At 44.4% G+C, this 17,668-nt stretch overlaps 1 protein-coding gene across 15 annotated transcripts in view; it reads right to left on the reverse strand.

Annotated features, from left to right (window-relative positions):
- Nucleotides 1–17,668, reverse strand: part of KALRN (kalirin RhoGEF kinase) — a 497,542-nt gene that overhangs the window by 80,477 nt on the left and 399,397 nt on the right. For 14 of the 15 annotated variants that reach the window (XM_035331506.1, XM_035331495.1, XM_035331496.1 and 11 more), the window contains 2 exons: nt 14,916–14,945; nt 13,128–13,374 (listed from right to left, as the gene is read on the reverse strand). In XM_035331506.1, the coding sequence (XP_035187397.1) occupies nt 13,128–13,374; nt 14,916–14,945 (277 nt within the window). The remainder of the gene's footprint in view (nt 1–13,127; nt 13,375–14,915; nt 14,946–17,668) is intronic. The other variant, XM_035331500.1, reaches the window with a different exon arrangement.

Below are 17,668 nucleotides of genomic sequence, written 5' to 3' on the forward strand. Positions count from 1 at the left end.
AAATTTAAAGTAGCTTTTGTATTCATTTCCTGAAGCACTTATCTCCATTAAAGCAGAGACATATCTTTGGGAGTTACAGCAATAAGCAGTGATGGAAGATGCAAAGCATTAAAGCGCTGCCTTTTGGACATGTTTTGGCTCCTCTCTTACTGTGTTGGGCCTCAGTGGGGAAATCATGAGCCTATCTCAGCCCATCATAGTCTGCTTTCCAAGACAAACAGGAGCCTCACCCACTTGTGCATCACAAAGGTGAGTTGTTTTAGCAACTATAGCCTAAAAGTGTACCAGAAGTAGTCCTGATGTGCCTGCCTCAACTTGCCTGAGGTTATTCTATTTGGATGCTAGAAACCACAGCTAATTTTCTCTTTAAATGGGATTTCTCCTTCCTTAGAAAAAGTTTTCTTGTTTGTTTTGTTTTGTTTCTGGTAGAAGAGTCTACTCAGTCTACCTGCCTGAGATGTCTCACAGTAAACAGCAAACTGCTTTCATCAGCTGTTCCCCTATCCAGTATCCAACACACTTATGGTTCAAGGCAAACTGGAAGAAAAATTAAAAAGCTGGCATACGCCATTTGCTAGAGTGGAAAAATTCTCTGTTTAGCCAGTCTGGAAGAACTGGACTGGAATTAAAATAAAATTCAATGTCAATATTGTCAAAGCCTTTATTTATTTGGGACAAATTATTGGAGTAAGTTTATTTTCCACCTTCCTTTTTCTTAGGGTAAAAAGAGAATGTAGAGGAATTCTTACCAGGCAATGTTTAGGATGGCAAAGCTTTCTGGTTTACAGTACCAGATTTAAGACAAGCATAAAAGAATCTGCAAAGCTGTTATTAAAACTTAAGGAGGATAAAAATAACAAGGATACATGTAACAGGCAGCCTGTTGTGGGGGGAATTTAAAAAGATATATAGTTTTAAAACTATTTTTTATCAGTTTGTGGAATGACTAGCTAGAAAACAACTTTATGTTGGAACAATGTGGAGCACCTCTGCACACTTTCGTTCTTTACTGTCCACAGACCAGCAATAACTGCATTTCTCAGATCCTAGCTCTCTGGCAGGTAGGATTTCTGCTGATCTCCTGTACAGAAATGCTGTTCCAGGGGATGTCTGTGAGTGATTGCTGGTTCAGCACCAAACACTCAAGAAATCCTTCTTCTTCTTGGTACCATCAGACATTACCAAAAGCTGAACTCCAGCACAATGGCATTTCCAGTCGCTACAAGACAGAAAAACCTGTTGTCTTTCTGCAAGAGGGACGTGTACATGATGTCTTGGAGTAATTTTTCATTCCTATGTTCAGCCGATCTCTTGGTACGTAACAGCTCTGCATTATATGATAGTTCCATGAGCACTTCGCTTTGTCAAGAGCCAACCGCCCTGCCAAAACTCATTGTTGCCTTTTCTGTCTCTCCCAGGTGCCTGCGCCTTCCTGCCTCTTCCCTGTGCCAACAGAAATGTTTGTGCAGCCTCGTCTGATCCACAAATGGATCCAGGTTAAAATTAACCTAAGATGGGAGGAAAAAGAAAAAAAAAAAGAAAAAAAAAAAGCTCATTTTAACCCAGATCAGTTCCTTGATCTGCCTTGGTTCTCCTGCCATTATTGGCAATAATGTAGTGAAAGAGCCTCAGGGAACATGACTGATGCATCACCTGTATTATCTCTTGGTCTCAGTGATCCCACCCACTGTGCTAGATCCTGACTGCTCGGGCAGGCATGGTGTGCAGGTCTGATGGTCCAAGAGATTCAGTCTCTCTGTGTCAGACAAAATGGGTACTCCCACCTGGCTGGCTATCTTTTGCTCAGCAGAGAGAAGCACCAGCCCCCGGTGCTGCTGAGATCAGGCCCATCTCTGGTGTGCCTGCATGTCCCCTAGCAGGTTTTATGATGGATGGTGAGTGAGCTGATGGGGAGTAGAACGTGCATTTTTACGGGCAGAAAGACGCATCTCTGAATATAAGGAAAGACTGTACACTGCAGAAGGTGTACAGCTTTTGGGTCAAGGCTCTGTCCAAAGCAGTTGTCCCGCGGAGCAGCAGCATGTCTGTGTAGCATACGAGGCAGATTTATCTAAGCAGATGTGAAACACCCATGAAAATTACTGGAGTAAAAAGCCTGAACTGCCCTTCCCCTGCTATCCATGCGCAAACTTTTTTTTTTTTTTTTTTTTTTTTTTTAAACTAAGCTTTTTCACAGGTTAGAAAGGCCTTTCTTTGCAGCAAGAGCACCTTGATTCCTTCACACCGCATGAAACTTGTTTTTTTCAGTCTATGGAAGTAAAAATGTACTTACTTCACCGAGTAAGAGTCCTGCAGAGTTAATGAATTCCTCAGTGCTTTTCTGAAGAATGACATTTGGCTCTTAAGGCTGCATTCTGTTCTCTGATACCTAAATGTAATTCCCATAGATTTCCAAGGAAACTGGGTATATGTTCCTTGGCAAAATGCAACCATTAACTTAAAAATCTGAAGATATCTGAAATCTGCAGAAAAAAATAATGAGCTGGGCACAGTCTGCAAGGAATAAAACTGAAATGTATAAGGACCTAAGAACACTTCTAAAAAAATGATCTGTGGAAAAGAAAAAGCTTGAGTTAAAAGATTTCAGTGGTCCTCTGTACTCCAGAAAATAGAACAATGCCCTTGAAATAGAAACACTGAGTGTTACTATCTAACTTTTAGTTTCTTTGGCTTGCAAAAGCAAAAGGCAACAAAAAAACTTAATTTGGCATCAGCCAGTTAAATGTTATTGGTGAGAAATATGGAACACTAGGTCCACTTCATGAAAACAGGAGTCACCAGCACACGAGCTGCAAATTGCATTGGTGAGATGAAATCAGAGCTGCTTTGTTATGGGAAGTCTTGGATAGAGTATCACTGCTGCTTCTGTTTGACCACACACCTTTAGAGAGACTGGAGGCCATCCCAACCCTCACTGCAATGTGCAAGCAATTATTCCTCTACTGTTTGAGACTGCATGGAATTTCATTTGTATTTTTTAAACTCTAGAAAGGAAAGGAAATGCTTATTTCCCTCCATTACAATTCTGCAGAGTCAATAATTCTTCAGTGCTCTGATGAAGAATATGTGATACATATGTAAAATAGAGCCTTCTAATAAATGCTAAGGACAACCAGAGACAAGAATGGTTTAGCCTCTTATAATAGAGGGAACTGTTCTTTAGGTGTTCTGAACCACAAGAGACTTATTTAAACAGATTTAGGGAAAATATAGTCAAATGTGAGCTCTGCCTTGAAGAAAAGAAAGATACAGTTCTGGAGTTAAAGAAAGACAGCATTTGTGAGAAGAGGTAGTGCCCTTTATTGGACCAGTTAATGTGAATGGGAAAAAAACAACCACCGGCACTGCAAATAACCTCCTGCCCTAAGACTTTTAGATCATCACAGTGACGACAACATTAACTCTGCTTTCTCAAAGTTAGGATTAATCTGAACTAAGTGAAGCTGACATGGGTTCAGGCTCTTCTTGCAAAATGTGTAACCTGGGAATAACTGCTCTGACAAAATGCTTGCGTAAATGACAGGAAAATCGGGCTTCTTGTGTCAGGATCAATATATCAAATCCATGCAGTGTGCTGAAGCAGATATACAGAAACATAATTTCAATTACTTGAAATACATTATTTAATACACATGTGCTTTGCATTTCAGTTTGCCTAGCTCTGGTTCCGACTGGTCAGGGAAATGGGATTTTTAGCAGAGCTAGTTCACTTCAAAACACACTCATAAAATATTTGTTTAAGATTAGCAACGGAAGGACCAGCCCAGCAGTGTACAGACCTTGCAGGGTGTAAATACTGCATTTAGGATTAATCCCTTTAACTGTCTGCAAGCTGGGAAGCCTTAAGTGAGATTTTCCCTCATCATTAGTATCTGCGTTACTACAAATCTCACAGGTACGAGCTATAGGCTCAGCCCTCGTGTTGATGCTATCAAAAGTAGAGTCTGACTTTGAGTTAGTATGAACACAGAACCAGCAGCCTTTATTCCTTCATGCTTAAACTTTAAGCAGTTCAGGGCAAGTGACCAGGGAGGAGGTTGCAGCACATTCAGCAAGGCAGAAGAGGGACATAATAATGAATGGTGGCTCGTTGAGGCTGGTTACGCAGCAAAAGCCTAGGCAAACAACCCAGATCCCACTCTTCCCCCCCGCAGTCCCAGATGGATTACGGTCCAACGTCCATCTGCGAATCTGCTAAATTTAGTCTGGCCTCAGAGGAAACACATGACACAAGCCGTCCACATGCTCCCGCCGCTCTTTCAGTGAAGGCGGCCAGTGACCTTCCTGTTAGCTCGACGGGCCAAGTGCTCCACAGCAACTCCCCCCTTCCCACCACACTACACGTATCTCAAGGCACACGACTAAATACAGAGCAAATAGATTTTACTCGAAGAGCTATTTTTATACCTCCAGGCCGCTTGTTTTTCACTAGTGGGGCAGAAGCGTGGAGATATTATGGCTGCTGGCTTCAGGTCAGAGCCAACACAAAAACTCATGCTGCAAACTCTGCTCTGCCTGCTTGCTCTGGTGTCTACAACACACTCAGCTCAAAGGAGAAGAAAGTCCCTAGGCAGTTATTAAAAAGAAACTGGCCCCAGATTCAGGCCATTCTCAATAGGTGCCCCCTCTCCTGGTTAACTGCACGGGAAGCCCTGGAAAATACCTGCTCTGACCTGGTTTCCCCAGCACCACAGCAGGAGCCTGGCTCCTTCCTCAGTAGAGCAACTACTGCTCAGACTCGATCACTGCTTTTCAAGGAGTCCCTTCAAAGGCCCCTCTGTCTGCTCTGGCCCTGTTACAGGAAGGGAAGTTCAGAGCTCAGCTATTTTATGAAAGGACACATGCTGGGGTGAGCACCAGGAGAACTGGGGACTGAGCAGGACAGGCCATTCCTGGCTTAGCGTCCTTTTGATGGGAGATGCCTCTGGTCTTCCCCAGGCAATATGGGATGCTGCACAGCCCAGATTTCTCCAGAAAGCAGTTTCATTTAATGAATGAAAAGTATAGTATTTACTTAGTAGTTCTATCTTACTGACCTTGTCCTTTGTGATGTCCCAACAATTGGGAAATCAATATGTTAGTAATAAAAATTAAAGATTCTTTATGCAGCATGCCTTTGAAGACAAGGTGGGAAAATAGGACCAGAGCAGCCTTGCTTGTCCAGGTATGCACAGCTGAACTACTCCCAGTCTGTCCCCTCTCAGATGGCTCATGAGGCCAGGAAAAGGCTGTGGCCACCCTCAAAACCCACCTAGGCAGCTAGGTCTCACCCTTCATCTGTGAGCATGAAGCCAAGGAAGGAGGTTCCTGCTTCTCTGCAGAAAGTGGATAGAGAAAGGGGTGCTCTGGGGCTTTGTAACACCTGCAGTGAGGAGTACAACCATACCTCATTGCACAGAGCCCTGAATACGTGAGTTGGTTTAACTTGCCCCTGGAAAGCAAGGGGTGGCTCTCAGAAAGAGGGCTGGGAAGCCTGGCAGAAGAGCTAGGGGGGAAGAAGAATTTCTGACCCTGGTCTTCCACAGAGGGGCAGGAGAAAATCATGTGCTGAGCCTGAGGGGGACTCACAAGAGCTTCTTTCCCTCTCCCTTCCCTACAACTCCAGCTCTCGATGGGGAGACCCAGCCTGCCCAGAACACTGCACGCTGGGCTCCACCACCCAACCTTGGACCTACCAAGCCACCCCCTGCATGCAACAGAAGCGCTGCAATATGTAACCATACCCTCTCCTAAAACCTGCCTCTTCTACAAGCCCACAAGCATATCTACAGGAAACAAATGACTCTTTATCTTGAGAGAGAAGATTTTTCGTTTTGGAAATAGCCATCTCATGTGCACCACTGGGTGTAGTGCTGACAGGCGCTGCGTGGCAGCGATACACCATGGTCCTCGCTTCCTTCTGCGGAGACCAGCACTTAACCCTCCAAAGTGCGAATGCTTCTGTCCTCCTACAGGTCCACGCAGAGTTTGGAAACATCCCGCACTACATTTTTGCTGACGCTTTCCGATCTGACCACTAGTAGCGTTTCTCTGCCACTTTTTGTTGGGTTCTAGTTGGCTGACTAATGCAATGCTAAAAGCAGAATGATTTATTATCTCAGTCGGCAGAAACTCTATATTCCATATTCAGCCACAGCCTAAGATGCTGGTGCCAGTATGTTAATGAAGAGGTATGAGCGATTGGTATTATACCTGCTACCAGGAAAGCCTGTTCTCTGACAGCCTCCCAGCCAAATTAAGCAAAAATCCCAAAGGCGCAGTAAATGACGCATTAGAAAACCGAGCATGAGTTGCACAATAATAAAGCTGTCAGAGACTGTAATGCCAGAATAAACCTTCTGCTTAGGTGCCTGACCTTTGTGCAATATCAGCTACTGAGTTTTGCCCAGTTTTGTGCTGTACCCTCCAAGCTGCTCCTGGTACATGCACCATGAGGGTGACCTGTCAGAGGATCCCACATTAATACAGAGAATCAGGCCCAACACGTGCTATGTCCAAACGTCTGATCCTTCTGATCGGATTATTTGTGATCACAGCAGGTGTAGATTTCAGCTCTGTGTGTGCCACGGCTGAATTTCCCCCCAGACCAGGTGCTGAATCCTCTGGCATTCTTGACAAGAACAGCTGAGTGCAACATTTTAAATCCCAGCCCCCCTTTTCTTTTTTCTCAGTGAAAAAAAAAAATCAGCATGGCCACTGTACAGTGAAACCTGGGGTTAAGCTGACAGGGGATTAGGTGGATGAAGTTTTACCCCGTCAGAAGGGGAAGCAAAGGCAAAGTAAACAAGAAAATTTGCAGGCCTTCTCTCTTTTAAACAAAGACTCCTGTGTTTAAAATAATAAAAATCCACTGAACAAAAGCAAAGCAACTTCCCCCAAAATAGCCTTTCCTGTTTTATCAAAGCATTCATCTAAATTGTACTTCTCCACAAAAATAAAGTTCCAGGTAGAGCACTGGAGGCCTTGGGCTTTGATTAGATAACAGAACAGCTGAAGCAATAAGCATAACTGACTTCAGTGGTACCTGATACGCCTTAAACAAAAACACGTGGCTGAATCTAGCTTTAAATATCTAGTGATGCCATACTGAAAAAAAGGAAGAAAGAAATAGAAACACCATGTCAGAGAAGTAGTGGCATTCATGAGCCATCAGAACAGGGCTCCAACAGCCTGCACACAATCTGCCTCCATGACTTGTAGCTGCTGAGACTCACCGTGGAGGCCAAGTACTTGCAAGGCTTGGTCAGGCTGTGCCTACCTTATCTAGCTGCTCCGGGGGTGCATGGACTGACACAGCCTCTAGGGCTTGGCTGCAGAAGGATTTATCAGTACGGTTATGTCTTCTGGATGTACTAATGTATCTGCCATTTGTGGCAGAGCTACACCTGTAGTGATAGGAATATTCCTATTCAGCTTTAGCTCATCTGGGTCTACCTCTTAGAAACAACAAAAATCACATCTCACTATCCATATTGCCATCTGTTGCTAAATGTTTGTTAATTTTTGATTATTTTGGTGATAATGCAGTCCAGGAGAAGGTGTAAGCATTGACAACACCAAGAATGGACACTGTGATTATCTGTTTTTCCACAGGTGACTTTGAGGTAGGAGAAAGTACAGGATTCAGGATCAAAAGATAGCAGTTGATAAGGGAGTGAGGTGTCATCAACCACTCCAGCATCTGAGCAGATGTTGCCTTCTAAGGGAGAAAGAAGTGATGTGGTGGGGAGAAGCTGTGAAGGTCCATGAAAGTGAAGCCAAAAAACACCAATAATTTCAAGAGCAAGAAGAGGAAGACAAAGCAGAGAAAAACCAAAGGAAAGAGTGACCTGACTGATAAAGCAAAATGGTTTTGAGTTCTCTAGTCTTTCTATTCCCCTTCCTTTCACAACTGCATAGAATCATACTCATCTCTGGCTTAGTGTTATTCTTTTTTTTTTCCTGGTATATTGAGGTGGAACACTGGTCCCAGGCTGGGCCCAGAAGCCCTTGGTGTCAGCCCACAGAGAACTGCCATGTTACAAAATGCTCGTTAGCCGACTTGTTTCCAGCTGTTCTATCATAATTGAAACGGAGTGAAAATGCAGTAAAAGCTTTCCTGACGGGATTTTTCAATATATGCCATATCCTGAACTTGTAAGAAGAATGCCATGAGGCACCAAGCACTAGTATGAGGGGTTTGTGTGACCTCTCTTGAAAGGCTGTACAATGAAATTCTGACTTTGAACACCCTTGTTGAACAGTATTAGGAACAGAGGTAAGGGGGTTTTGTTTGTTTGTTTTAATACTGTATATTTATATTGACAATGGGAGCCTGAACATTGTTCATTTAATAGAAACCCCATGACCTGTTTATGTGCCAGATAAATCAACTGTTACCTAATAAAATGTTTCTTTTAGTTCAGAGCCATACAAACATTTTAATTGACTGCTCTTAATTAAGACTTTCAAAAACAAAAACAATTTCTCTGCCTCTACAAGGACATCTGAAGGTTTAATGCACTGCACTAAAACTTCTGAATCGTCCTCACACAGCTCCCCTGAGAAATCAGGAATCATTACCATCGAATATGTTTTGCAACAGAGATTGTTTAAAACAACAGAGAAAGTGCGCAAGCCAATGTAGATCACAATTTAATACTCACCAGGAACAGGGACACAACAAAAGCAGCCTAGACTCTTTTCCCCTACTAAAATCCAAGATGTTCTTAAAAAGAGAGACGTGGGAAGAAACAATCATGCTTTTCCCTACATAGATTGCTCTTCTGAGGTCAGGGGCTGGAGGAAAGAGACTTCCAACCCCAACAAGAGACACATTAGCCTCACTGGTTCTGCACACTATCCATACAGTGATCTGTTTCCCACAGGGAGTGGTCACAAAAATGCAGGTTTCAGGGTAGCCTTTCATTGATACTATTCTTTTCACTAGATTTTATTCATCTTTCCTCTGCTTTCTTCCCATGCAGCTCAGCCTGCAGTCACACCTACCAGCTGTAAGATCAGGTAGGTGACCCTCTAGATGGAGCAGCTTTCACCTGAGCAGCACCGAAACCCCTGGCCCTCCTGCCTGAAGTCTGATGGTGTCCCAGCTGATGCACCCAGGCCAGCATGAGCTGGCTGGGAAAGGCAGGCAGGATACTCACCCTGCCAGCACACACCTTGCAAGGCCTATGTTCCCTCTGCAGTTGGAAGACACCCAAATATTGCTCAGTTTGCTCTGCAACAAGGACCCACCGCTGCCACCAAAGCCCTGCTGTTAAGTGGCCATCTGCCTGCGCAGCAAGATGTTTGCATAGCATCTTAAAACAATGTACTTCTCATCTCCTCCAGGGATTTGGACCAGAAACAAGCATCCTGCAGGCTGAATCTGGTTTGGGGCCCTGAATGGGATCCCTTTGCGTATCGTCAGCCTAAACCAAATGCTATAAATCCTATTGTTTTAACACTTTCTTTTGTGATGATTGACGTTGTTTAAAATTACTGCAAGACCTAGCCTTTGAATTACATCGTGACTATGATATTACAACAAAAACGTTGAGTGAGTGGTCATAAAATGAGGTTTGTAAGATCAAGATTTCATCTAAAGGTTTCATGGGCCAAATTCAAATTTGGAATCACTCATCTGAAGCTAACAGGCTGACACCAGGAACATGCTTGTCCCAGTGTGCTTAATGAATATTGATTAGGTCATTAGGTCGCTTTCCATCCATGCAGATTTCTTCCTTAATTTGAAATTTATAGTTTAATACCTTAGAGCCCAATTATAGAATAAAAGAGACAGGAATAAAAGTCACAGTTTTCTGTAATTAGCCCCGTGAGACAATTCAAACAGAGCTTCATTCCTAGTGTCACAAGTCTTTCTTTTTCCTTCCTAAGGAATGCCAGTCAGGAAAAAAATAATAACACAAATTCTTGATTACAGTAACAAGACTGCAGACCAGTTCCTGTAAATTATTTGCAAAGAGGTGAATCCCAGAAACCTGTTTGCCTTTTTACAGGGGGTAATTGCAAACTCCATCAGATCACTGGAAAGCATGGACAGGCAGGATTGTACTTGGGCTCTGAGCTGTAGTAAAGTCATGAAAAAATCAAGTGTGTATCCTTCAAAGGAACACAGCCAGGAGTCAGACGGAAGGCTGGGAGACTAGTCCTTGACATCTCTGTGCTTTTACTGATCAACAACAAGAGAAATCTGCAAAGACATTCCAGTATGAAATGTAGGATTTTTTTTTTCCTCTTAAATTTCTACCAACTTTTTCCTTTTGTAATATTCTATGTTAACTCAATAACTATTTAGAAGGGAATAGCGTTAAAAAAAAAAGGGGGGGGGGTGGAGCCAGAGCACCTGTTCAGTTGTGATGTTTGATTTTGTTTCCAGTGGCTTTCACAGGTGTTCTGTTCAGATGTTGATGTTTCAGGTGCTTCATTTTGTCTTTCATTTCATTCATGTCTCAAGGATGGTAGGTACTTTCTGTGAGCCTCATGGTTTATATTTACAGTCCACCATAATTTATATAGGACAAAATACAGTTATTGACCATTTTCATTAAGCAGATGCAACTGTTCTACATTTGTCAAAAACTGTGCATGTTTATATCATAGATGGCAAATTTGACTATCAGAAATGTTAAGTACGGACACTTTCTATTCTTGAAATTACAGTGCTTGTAAAGGCAAAGAATGGTGTGCCTTGTTAACTGCAAGCAAAATCCAGCTATTCTGCAGCTGTGTATCTTTATGTATCTGAAACAGATGGGGGGACACCACTTGATGCTGACATAAGACGTGCCAGCCTTTGCCCTACATAAAGCAAGAATTGTAGAGAAGGGCCAGACATTCTGGAATCTTGGACCAAGGGATTCCTAATCCAAACCATGCCTGAAGACACTGAAAGTAGAGAAGGACACAAATCTGAACAGCTAGAAGCCATTTATGATGTTAATCCTTGTAGGATCTCATGAGACTGGCAAGCTCTTCCAGTGGATAGTTCATTTCCCCCTTTAAACTTTAAACCTACTTCCCTTTCTTTATTCAAGCATCTGTACATTCAGTTTAAAAAATTTCCTGTTTTCCTAGTAGAAGGAGAACTGATTAGACACAGAAGAACCTATTTGCTGTACTCTGGCCAAAACTGTTGGACTGGGTGGCTATTTTTATTATTTCTAGAAACAGTTCTGGAGATCCCATTAGTGCTGAGTCTCCCTGATACAGGTTTGGTGTGTGCAGGAAGAAAACAGAGGCTGATGGGGAAAGAGATGCAAGGAACTAAAGGCAACAAATGCATGGATGGAGCCGGCTGGCCCCAGACTGACTGCACCTGCCTGGAAAGGGGGGATGTGAGCCAGTTCAGTGAGTTCCCTGGGATCACCCATCTCATGGCCTGGCAGAGGGTGCCGGCACAGGCTGGGTGCTGTGTTCAGGCAGCCTGGTGCCCACTAGCCATCGGTTGCCTCCTGCCTGCCAGCCGCAGCCCCGCACTCTGCCTGTCGCACTGTGCCCACCGTGTGGCGTTGGCCTGGTGCTCAGCCCTCGTCCCCACACCACCCTGCCTCCATCCTCCCCAGGGCTGCCTGCCTCCCTGCCCATGGTCTACACTCGCAATTCTTTGGTGTTGTTTCATTTGAGGAGAAACTGTTCAACCCAGCAAAGTCTGAGCGGCGTTTCACAGCATCCCTCAGCAGAGGAGCCAAGCCCAGCACGCTCCCAGCAGGCACATCCCTGGCTTCCTGTGAGTCACGTCATATCAGGCGCTGGCTGCTCTTACGCAGGCCAGGTTGATTTTCAGCTTCACCTCTTTACTCACACGTTTAATCTGCAGGGAGGTGTGGCAGTGCTTCTCAGAAGACAGCCCTGTAGGGCTGAAGGGTGAAGCTGAGGACCAGGACAGGATCCTGGGGCAGCAGGAGCCAGGAGAGGTGGCAGGGCCCGGGCGTGCGGGGAGGAGAGGTGTGGCAGGTCTACGTGGCTGGGACAAATTGGAGTTTGCACCTCAGGCAGCAGGGACAGTCCCTGCCTCCTGGGCTTTAAGGGAAACTCTGACTCCAGACCCCTCACAGTGCCCTGTGCACCTCTCCTCACTGCAGCCACGGGGCTGTAGGCAGGGAGCAAAGGCAGACAAGAGCCCGATTTCAATGCTTTTTCTCAAAACAAACAAAACCACCAAGCTTAACTTGTTCAAACAAGAAAGGATCAAGTTCTATTTCCCCTAACTCTGGGGGAGAAACAAACAAATTTTAAAAGCCAGTTGAGGCTGTGAATTTGAAGCCAGGAGCGGGACCTTAGGAGCCATTCCCCTGCACCCTACCCATGGCCAGAGGGACGCAGCCAGAAGGGGACTTGCTCCAGCCATGCTGAACCAAGCAGGTCCTGGTCCAGCAGTCTGGGGCATCTCCTGTGTCTGGCTGCACTGATGGGATGCGTGGGACACAGAGCTCAGAACACAACATCAACAGAATAGGCCACAGACACCACAGAGACGAACAATATTTCACCTTTCAGTGCAGATGTTTATAGGGAAGGGTAGGTCATTTCCCTGAAAACTGACGTAAACACCCAGGCTCTCAGGGTAATACAGGTGACGTTTTGTTGCGCACTGATTGTAAAGGACTCTTCACCTCTTGTACTGTGGCATTACACACAAAGTCTCCATTTCACCAGTCAATCAGTACTGGTATACCAGTGTACTCACTGGTGTTTGTAGTCATAGACAGCTGGGATACACTAAAAGACCATAGTGGCATTCCTAAAGTAACATACCCACAACCTGGGGCATCTTGGGTATATATACAGCTTGACTTGCCTTCCTTCTAGGCTTTTAGGCTCTGAAAGCAGTCCCTTTGTTGTTTAAAAGCTCTTTACTTTTATCCCGCATCTCAAGACAGTAACAATTGCCACACAGCAAAAGACACACAGGTACAACACTGATTCATGGAATGGAGCTAGGCTAGCGCTGTGCTGATTCACAGAGATCCAGTAACAAAACTCACTCATGACTACACAGTCCTTTACCCACGTTGACTGCAACAGCAGCCCAAGCAGCTTTGCACTTACATGATACAAAAGGGGAAATCCAAAACAGTCTTAACACCTGTCAGGGTGTTGCCTACCTTTTCCTGAAGGGAAGAAGCAATCCATCTCCACGCTGCTGCGGGAATGGGAAATGCAGAGAGCGCTGCTGGGGACCAGACCCTCCTGCGGTGGGCTCCGCTCCGTGGTCCGGACCAAACACCAGCCTGGCCTTTCGCTCGGCCTCTCCAGCAGCTCCACTGTCTGCCCCACCTGAATGCTCAGCTCACTGCTGTGGCCTGCTATGAAGTCCTGGAGCACCACGGTTAGTTCACACCCTCCAGACAGCTGCCCAGGTTCAAGAGGAAACAAAAAAATGGAATAAGAGTTAGAGAGGGCAGGATAAAAGCAATCATCTGTGCATCATATTTACACTGGCAAAGACAGGCCCTGTATTCCTTAGAAGCCAAGTTAATCATTTCTTTTGTCAAAGTTCAACATGTTGTGACCCTGGTTTCTTTAACTTCTTACTGATTCTGTTGGGCTTAAGTGTGAAATCAAAGCTACCCACCCAGTAACCTTTTGAATGCCATCACTTTCTAGCTGTGGGTGTCCATCAGAAACCTCGTTTTTTTTCTTGCTTTAGCTTCTGGGGTGACTTTCTAGACTGGCAATAGCCCAGGCTGCCTTGGCAGTGTGCCTCATGGCAGAACAAATTCCAGCTCCCCCTCCACAGCATAAGCTAGACACATTCCCACATGCCACCAGTGCAGTGAGGATACAGATACAACTTTTTGCAAGACAAGAAATGTGCCCTCATCTTCCCCCAACTTGCTCTAAGGACCCCTTGGGAGATTAGGGAATCCTGACGAGGCAGATCAGAAAAGCTCCTCCCATGATCTCTGATGGAAAACAGAGGTGTAAATATATAAACGCAGAGTGACTGATTATATGCTGACTTCCAGGATTTGTATCTAAGAATAAATGTATCGTCTTACTTCCGTACTGAGTGCTGGCAACCTGCTGCTTTCCTTCAGTCTCACACCCTGCAAAGCTCAATGAATGATACAGGTCTCTGCTTAACCACAGTCTCTATACAACCAGAGACCAGATATAGAAGCGTTGGTGTATAGGGCAGAACAAAACAGAAAAAGTGACTGCACAAGCAGCATAGCTAACAAAGCTTGTTTTCTTAAAGATTTGGATATCAGGGCTGGATTTGCAGGTGTCTAAAAGGGTGTGAGCACAAATCTAAGCTTTTTTTTTTTTTTCTGGTGTAAGGAAGCTCTGTGAATGCTCCTCTCCAGTCTGGATTTCTTGCTGTCTGCCTGCCATTAGGGGCCTTCATTGGGGTCCTGCCTGCTTCCTGGAACACGCAGGAATCTTTGAGGTTCTTATTCCAGTATAAAATTTGATTAAATTAGCCCACTGATTCAAAAGTTATTAAGATGAGAAGTAAACAAGTTGATTCAAAACAGTGTAATACCACATACCTCACTTTCTTTGGTTATCAAGCTAAAAACAGGCACTTTATAAAATGTTTTTAAATAATCTGCTTGTAAATCCAACTGAACTGGGAGAAATCTTGTAAGGTGTAACAGTAGTTTTGTGAGATCAGTGAGAACTGCGACCTGCTTATTGTCTTGACAGGGTGAGCCCCTGAAGAGAGCACACCCATCTCTACAGGCTTCACTTTCAAGTTGGTACAACCTCAAAATCCCTTACTGCAGCCCACTCGGGCTGAATGCACGCCCCCATGGGAACAGCCTGTCTCCCCACTCAGTGGCATAGTGGTTTGTGTGTCTAATGCAGGCAAGAAAGAAATCCCATTCACAGTTGTGATATTTACAGTTACAGAAAGGGGTCAGTGGACAAGGACTGGTTCTCACCTGTCCTGTGTCTCTGCCGTAGACGAAATGCTAGATTTGGGGAAGAAGAAGGAAATATTTCTCTGAAAGATTATTTGTAAATAAATAGGAAAAAAAAACAAACAAACCATGGCAGCTGTTTGAGGCCATTCAGACAGAGTGGTAGCATTAATCCTGGCAGAAAGAGCTCAGTGGGTTGATGGAAGTGCACCAGATCAGCTTGGCACCTACCTATGCAGTTGACCAACAAACCCACCACTCATCACACTGACACACGCTCCCCGTAACTTGAATACAGACATTCACAGGTATGGTAAGAATAAGATATTGCTATAATACCTGCTGAGGTTTCTTTGCTATGGGCTAACTTGAGAACTAGATTATTTTTTTTTTCTGATCCAGCATGGGACCTGGTCTGGTATAGTATGAGATATGTAAGACACAAGTAAAATCCTGACTACTTTGCGGTAAATACAATGACAAATTTTATCAAATTAATTTTGTGATGAATATCACTTTCACTACTCCTTGCCAAATATTTTTCTTTCCTCCACATTATGATATTTTCTCTGAACATAATCAAATCTCTCTTTCTTTTAGGGGAAAACATGAACAAATACTGTGTTGCACTTCTCTTTCAGAGACAAATTTAAAGCTTTTACATGCCCTGCACTGAAGTACCACTAGGTGTCCGTGTTTGCCATCACACAGGGAACATCTGCTACAAGGAATTAACTCTCACTTGCCTTCAGACAAAGTGCCGTGTGTGGTATCTGGGTATGAAGAAGCTGGTCAGAACAAGAGCCCAGGATCCATCGTTTCCAATGATACAGACAAAAGATGTTCCAGAGCAGTCAAAAACTTTCTTCACATGGTTGGGTTGATTTTTGAAAAATAAGTCATTTTTATTGCTTAAGAGGAGAGGTGAAACAGCCCAGAAATATCCCAGGAAAGAAGGTCCAGGGAAGTTAGCAGTTCAGAAAGTTTGGGACTAATGAGGCACTTGCTAAGGAGCAACAGCTCGGGAAGGGCTGCCCTAAGCAGCTCCCTGCTCCCAGCCTGCGATGCTGCCCTGGGCACAGCAGCCTGAGAGGCAGCTATCCTAAAATCAGCCCATCGTGGGCCTTTGCCAATCCCTTTTCAAACAACTAAACATCTGATACAAGCAGATGCTTCAATTAGGACAACACCTGTAACCATTATCCCAGAGGAGGCAGGTGCACTCCATGACCCTTAGCTACGATCTAGCCCCAGACTCCTGTTTTCCCTGTCTCATTAAAATAGCCATTTAATATAATGAGAACCAAAAAAAAATCAAATCCTTTAGTTGCTGCTGGGCACCTGGTGTGATCAAGCTCTTCCTCAGCAGGGGAGGGATTCACAGCCCCTGGCTTTAGAAACCCACCTCTGATGTGAGGATGAGAGCTGCCCTTCCCCAGCTGCCTGCTATGAATTTTGTTTCACCTGCTCCTCCAGCATACTCTGGATTGAAACATGGACCAGGGATTCCCTCCATGCTCCAACTCACCACTGGAATAACCAGTGCTAAAATTTGTAAGGAAAGACCCAATCTTTGGCAGGAGGAATTAAACAGGGTCCCTTTACAGGTGCAGTTAACACAGGCGGGGACCCACAAGTCATTTTTAGGTGCTGTCCACAATGAATAAAACAGCAATCTCTTCCTTTTTCAAAGGACTTCCAGGTTTTTACCATGCCTATTCTTGTGTCTTACCTACCACCACACCACAAAGGGTATGTATTGACCAGATTAACCCAGGGCAAAGTAATCTCTCTAGAAAGACTACATTACACCAATACGTGTACAATTTGCCAGCCACTTACAAATAATGCAAATACATCTGATTCCTGATGACAGAAATCCTTTCACCTCTGAAGTGTTCCCTCAAGCTATTAATTACTTAATTTATTTTTGGAGAGTAACTTTGCAATCTCAGAGAAGGATATCATGCCTCTCTCTACCTCTGAGCATACAAATTGGAATACAGACAGGCTGCTGCTTTCTCACATGTATTGCATTTCGTTTGGAAAAAGAAAATAAAGGATGTCCTTAAGGTTGCACTTCACAGGTAAATGGCTTCATAATTTAACATATAATATTCACTTTTATTATTCCTGTGATAAAAACCACCATTAAAGCCATTGGCTGGTACATTTAAAACCCAGACAGCAGTCTAATCTGTGTGCTGTGCAACAAGATCAGTGAGAGACATTAAAATAAAAATAACGATGCAATATGCCTTTGCAGAGCATAAGGCATAGCCGAAAGATCTGACACAGGGATGAATGTAATGAATTACACAGAAAGCAATGGCTTGAAAATCAAGAAGAAAAGAGAATGCAGAGGCAAATAGTGAAATGTTGCAAAGATGCAGGAGGGCCCAAAGCAGCCTAGAGTGAATGTGCTGTGTCCTGAGCGCAGATGGCAGGAGCCCCAGCCTGTCCCCACGCTGCTTGACAAAGGCAGCCCCGCAGAGATGGCTGCTGCCTGACGTCAGCAAACCAACTCCCATCCTCTGTGATCACTTGTGCCTGGGCTAGGAAGCATCATTATGCATTCAGTGTGTAAATGTTTTCATCAGGACGTGCTAAAACAGATTAAATCTGTGCTAGAAAAGAGCCCTGCCCTACGTCACCGATGCAGGCAGGGACCCAGCCCACAGCTACCCTCCCTACTGCAGGACACTGCTCACAAAACTCTGAGCATTGATGGGAGCTGTCTATGGCAGACACTGACTCTGGTAAAGGAGTTTTCT

Source organism: Oxyura jamaicensis, chromosome 7 (assembly GCF_011077185.1).
Source record: "Oxyura jamaicensis isolate SHBP4307 breed ruddy duck chromosome 7, BPBGC_Ojam_1.0, whole genome shotgun sequence".
In the NCBI taxonomy this organism is placed as follows: domain Eukaryota; kingdom Metazoa; phylum Chordata; class Aves; order Anseriformes; family Anatidae; genus Oxyura; species Oxyura jamaicensis.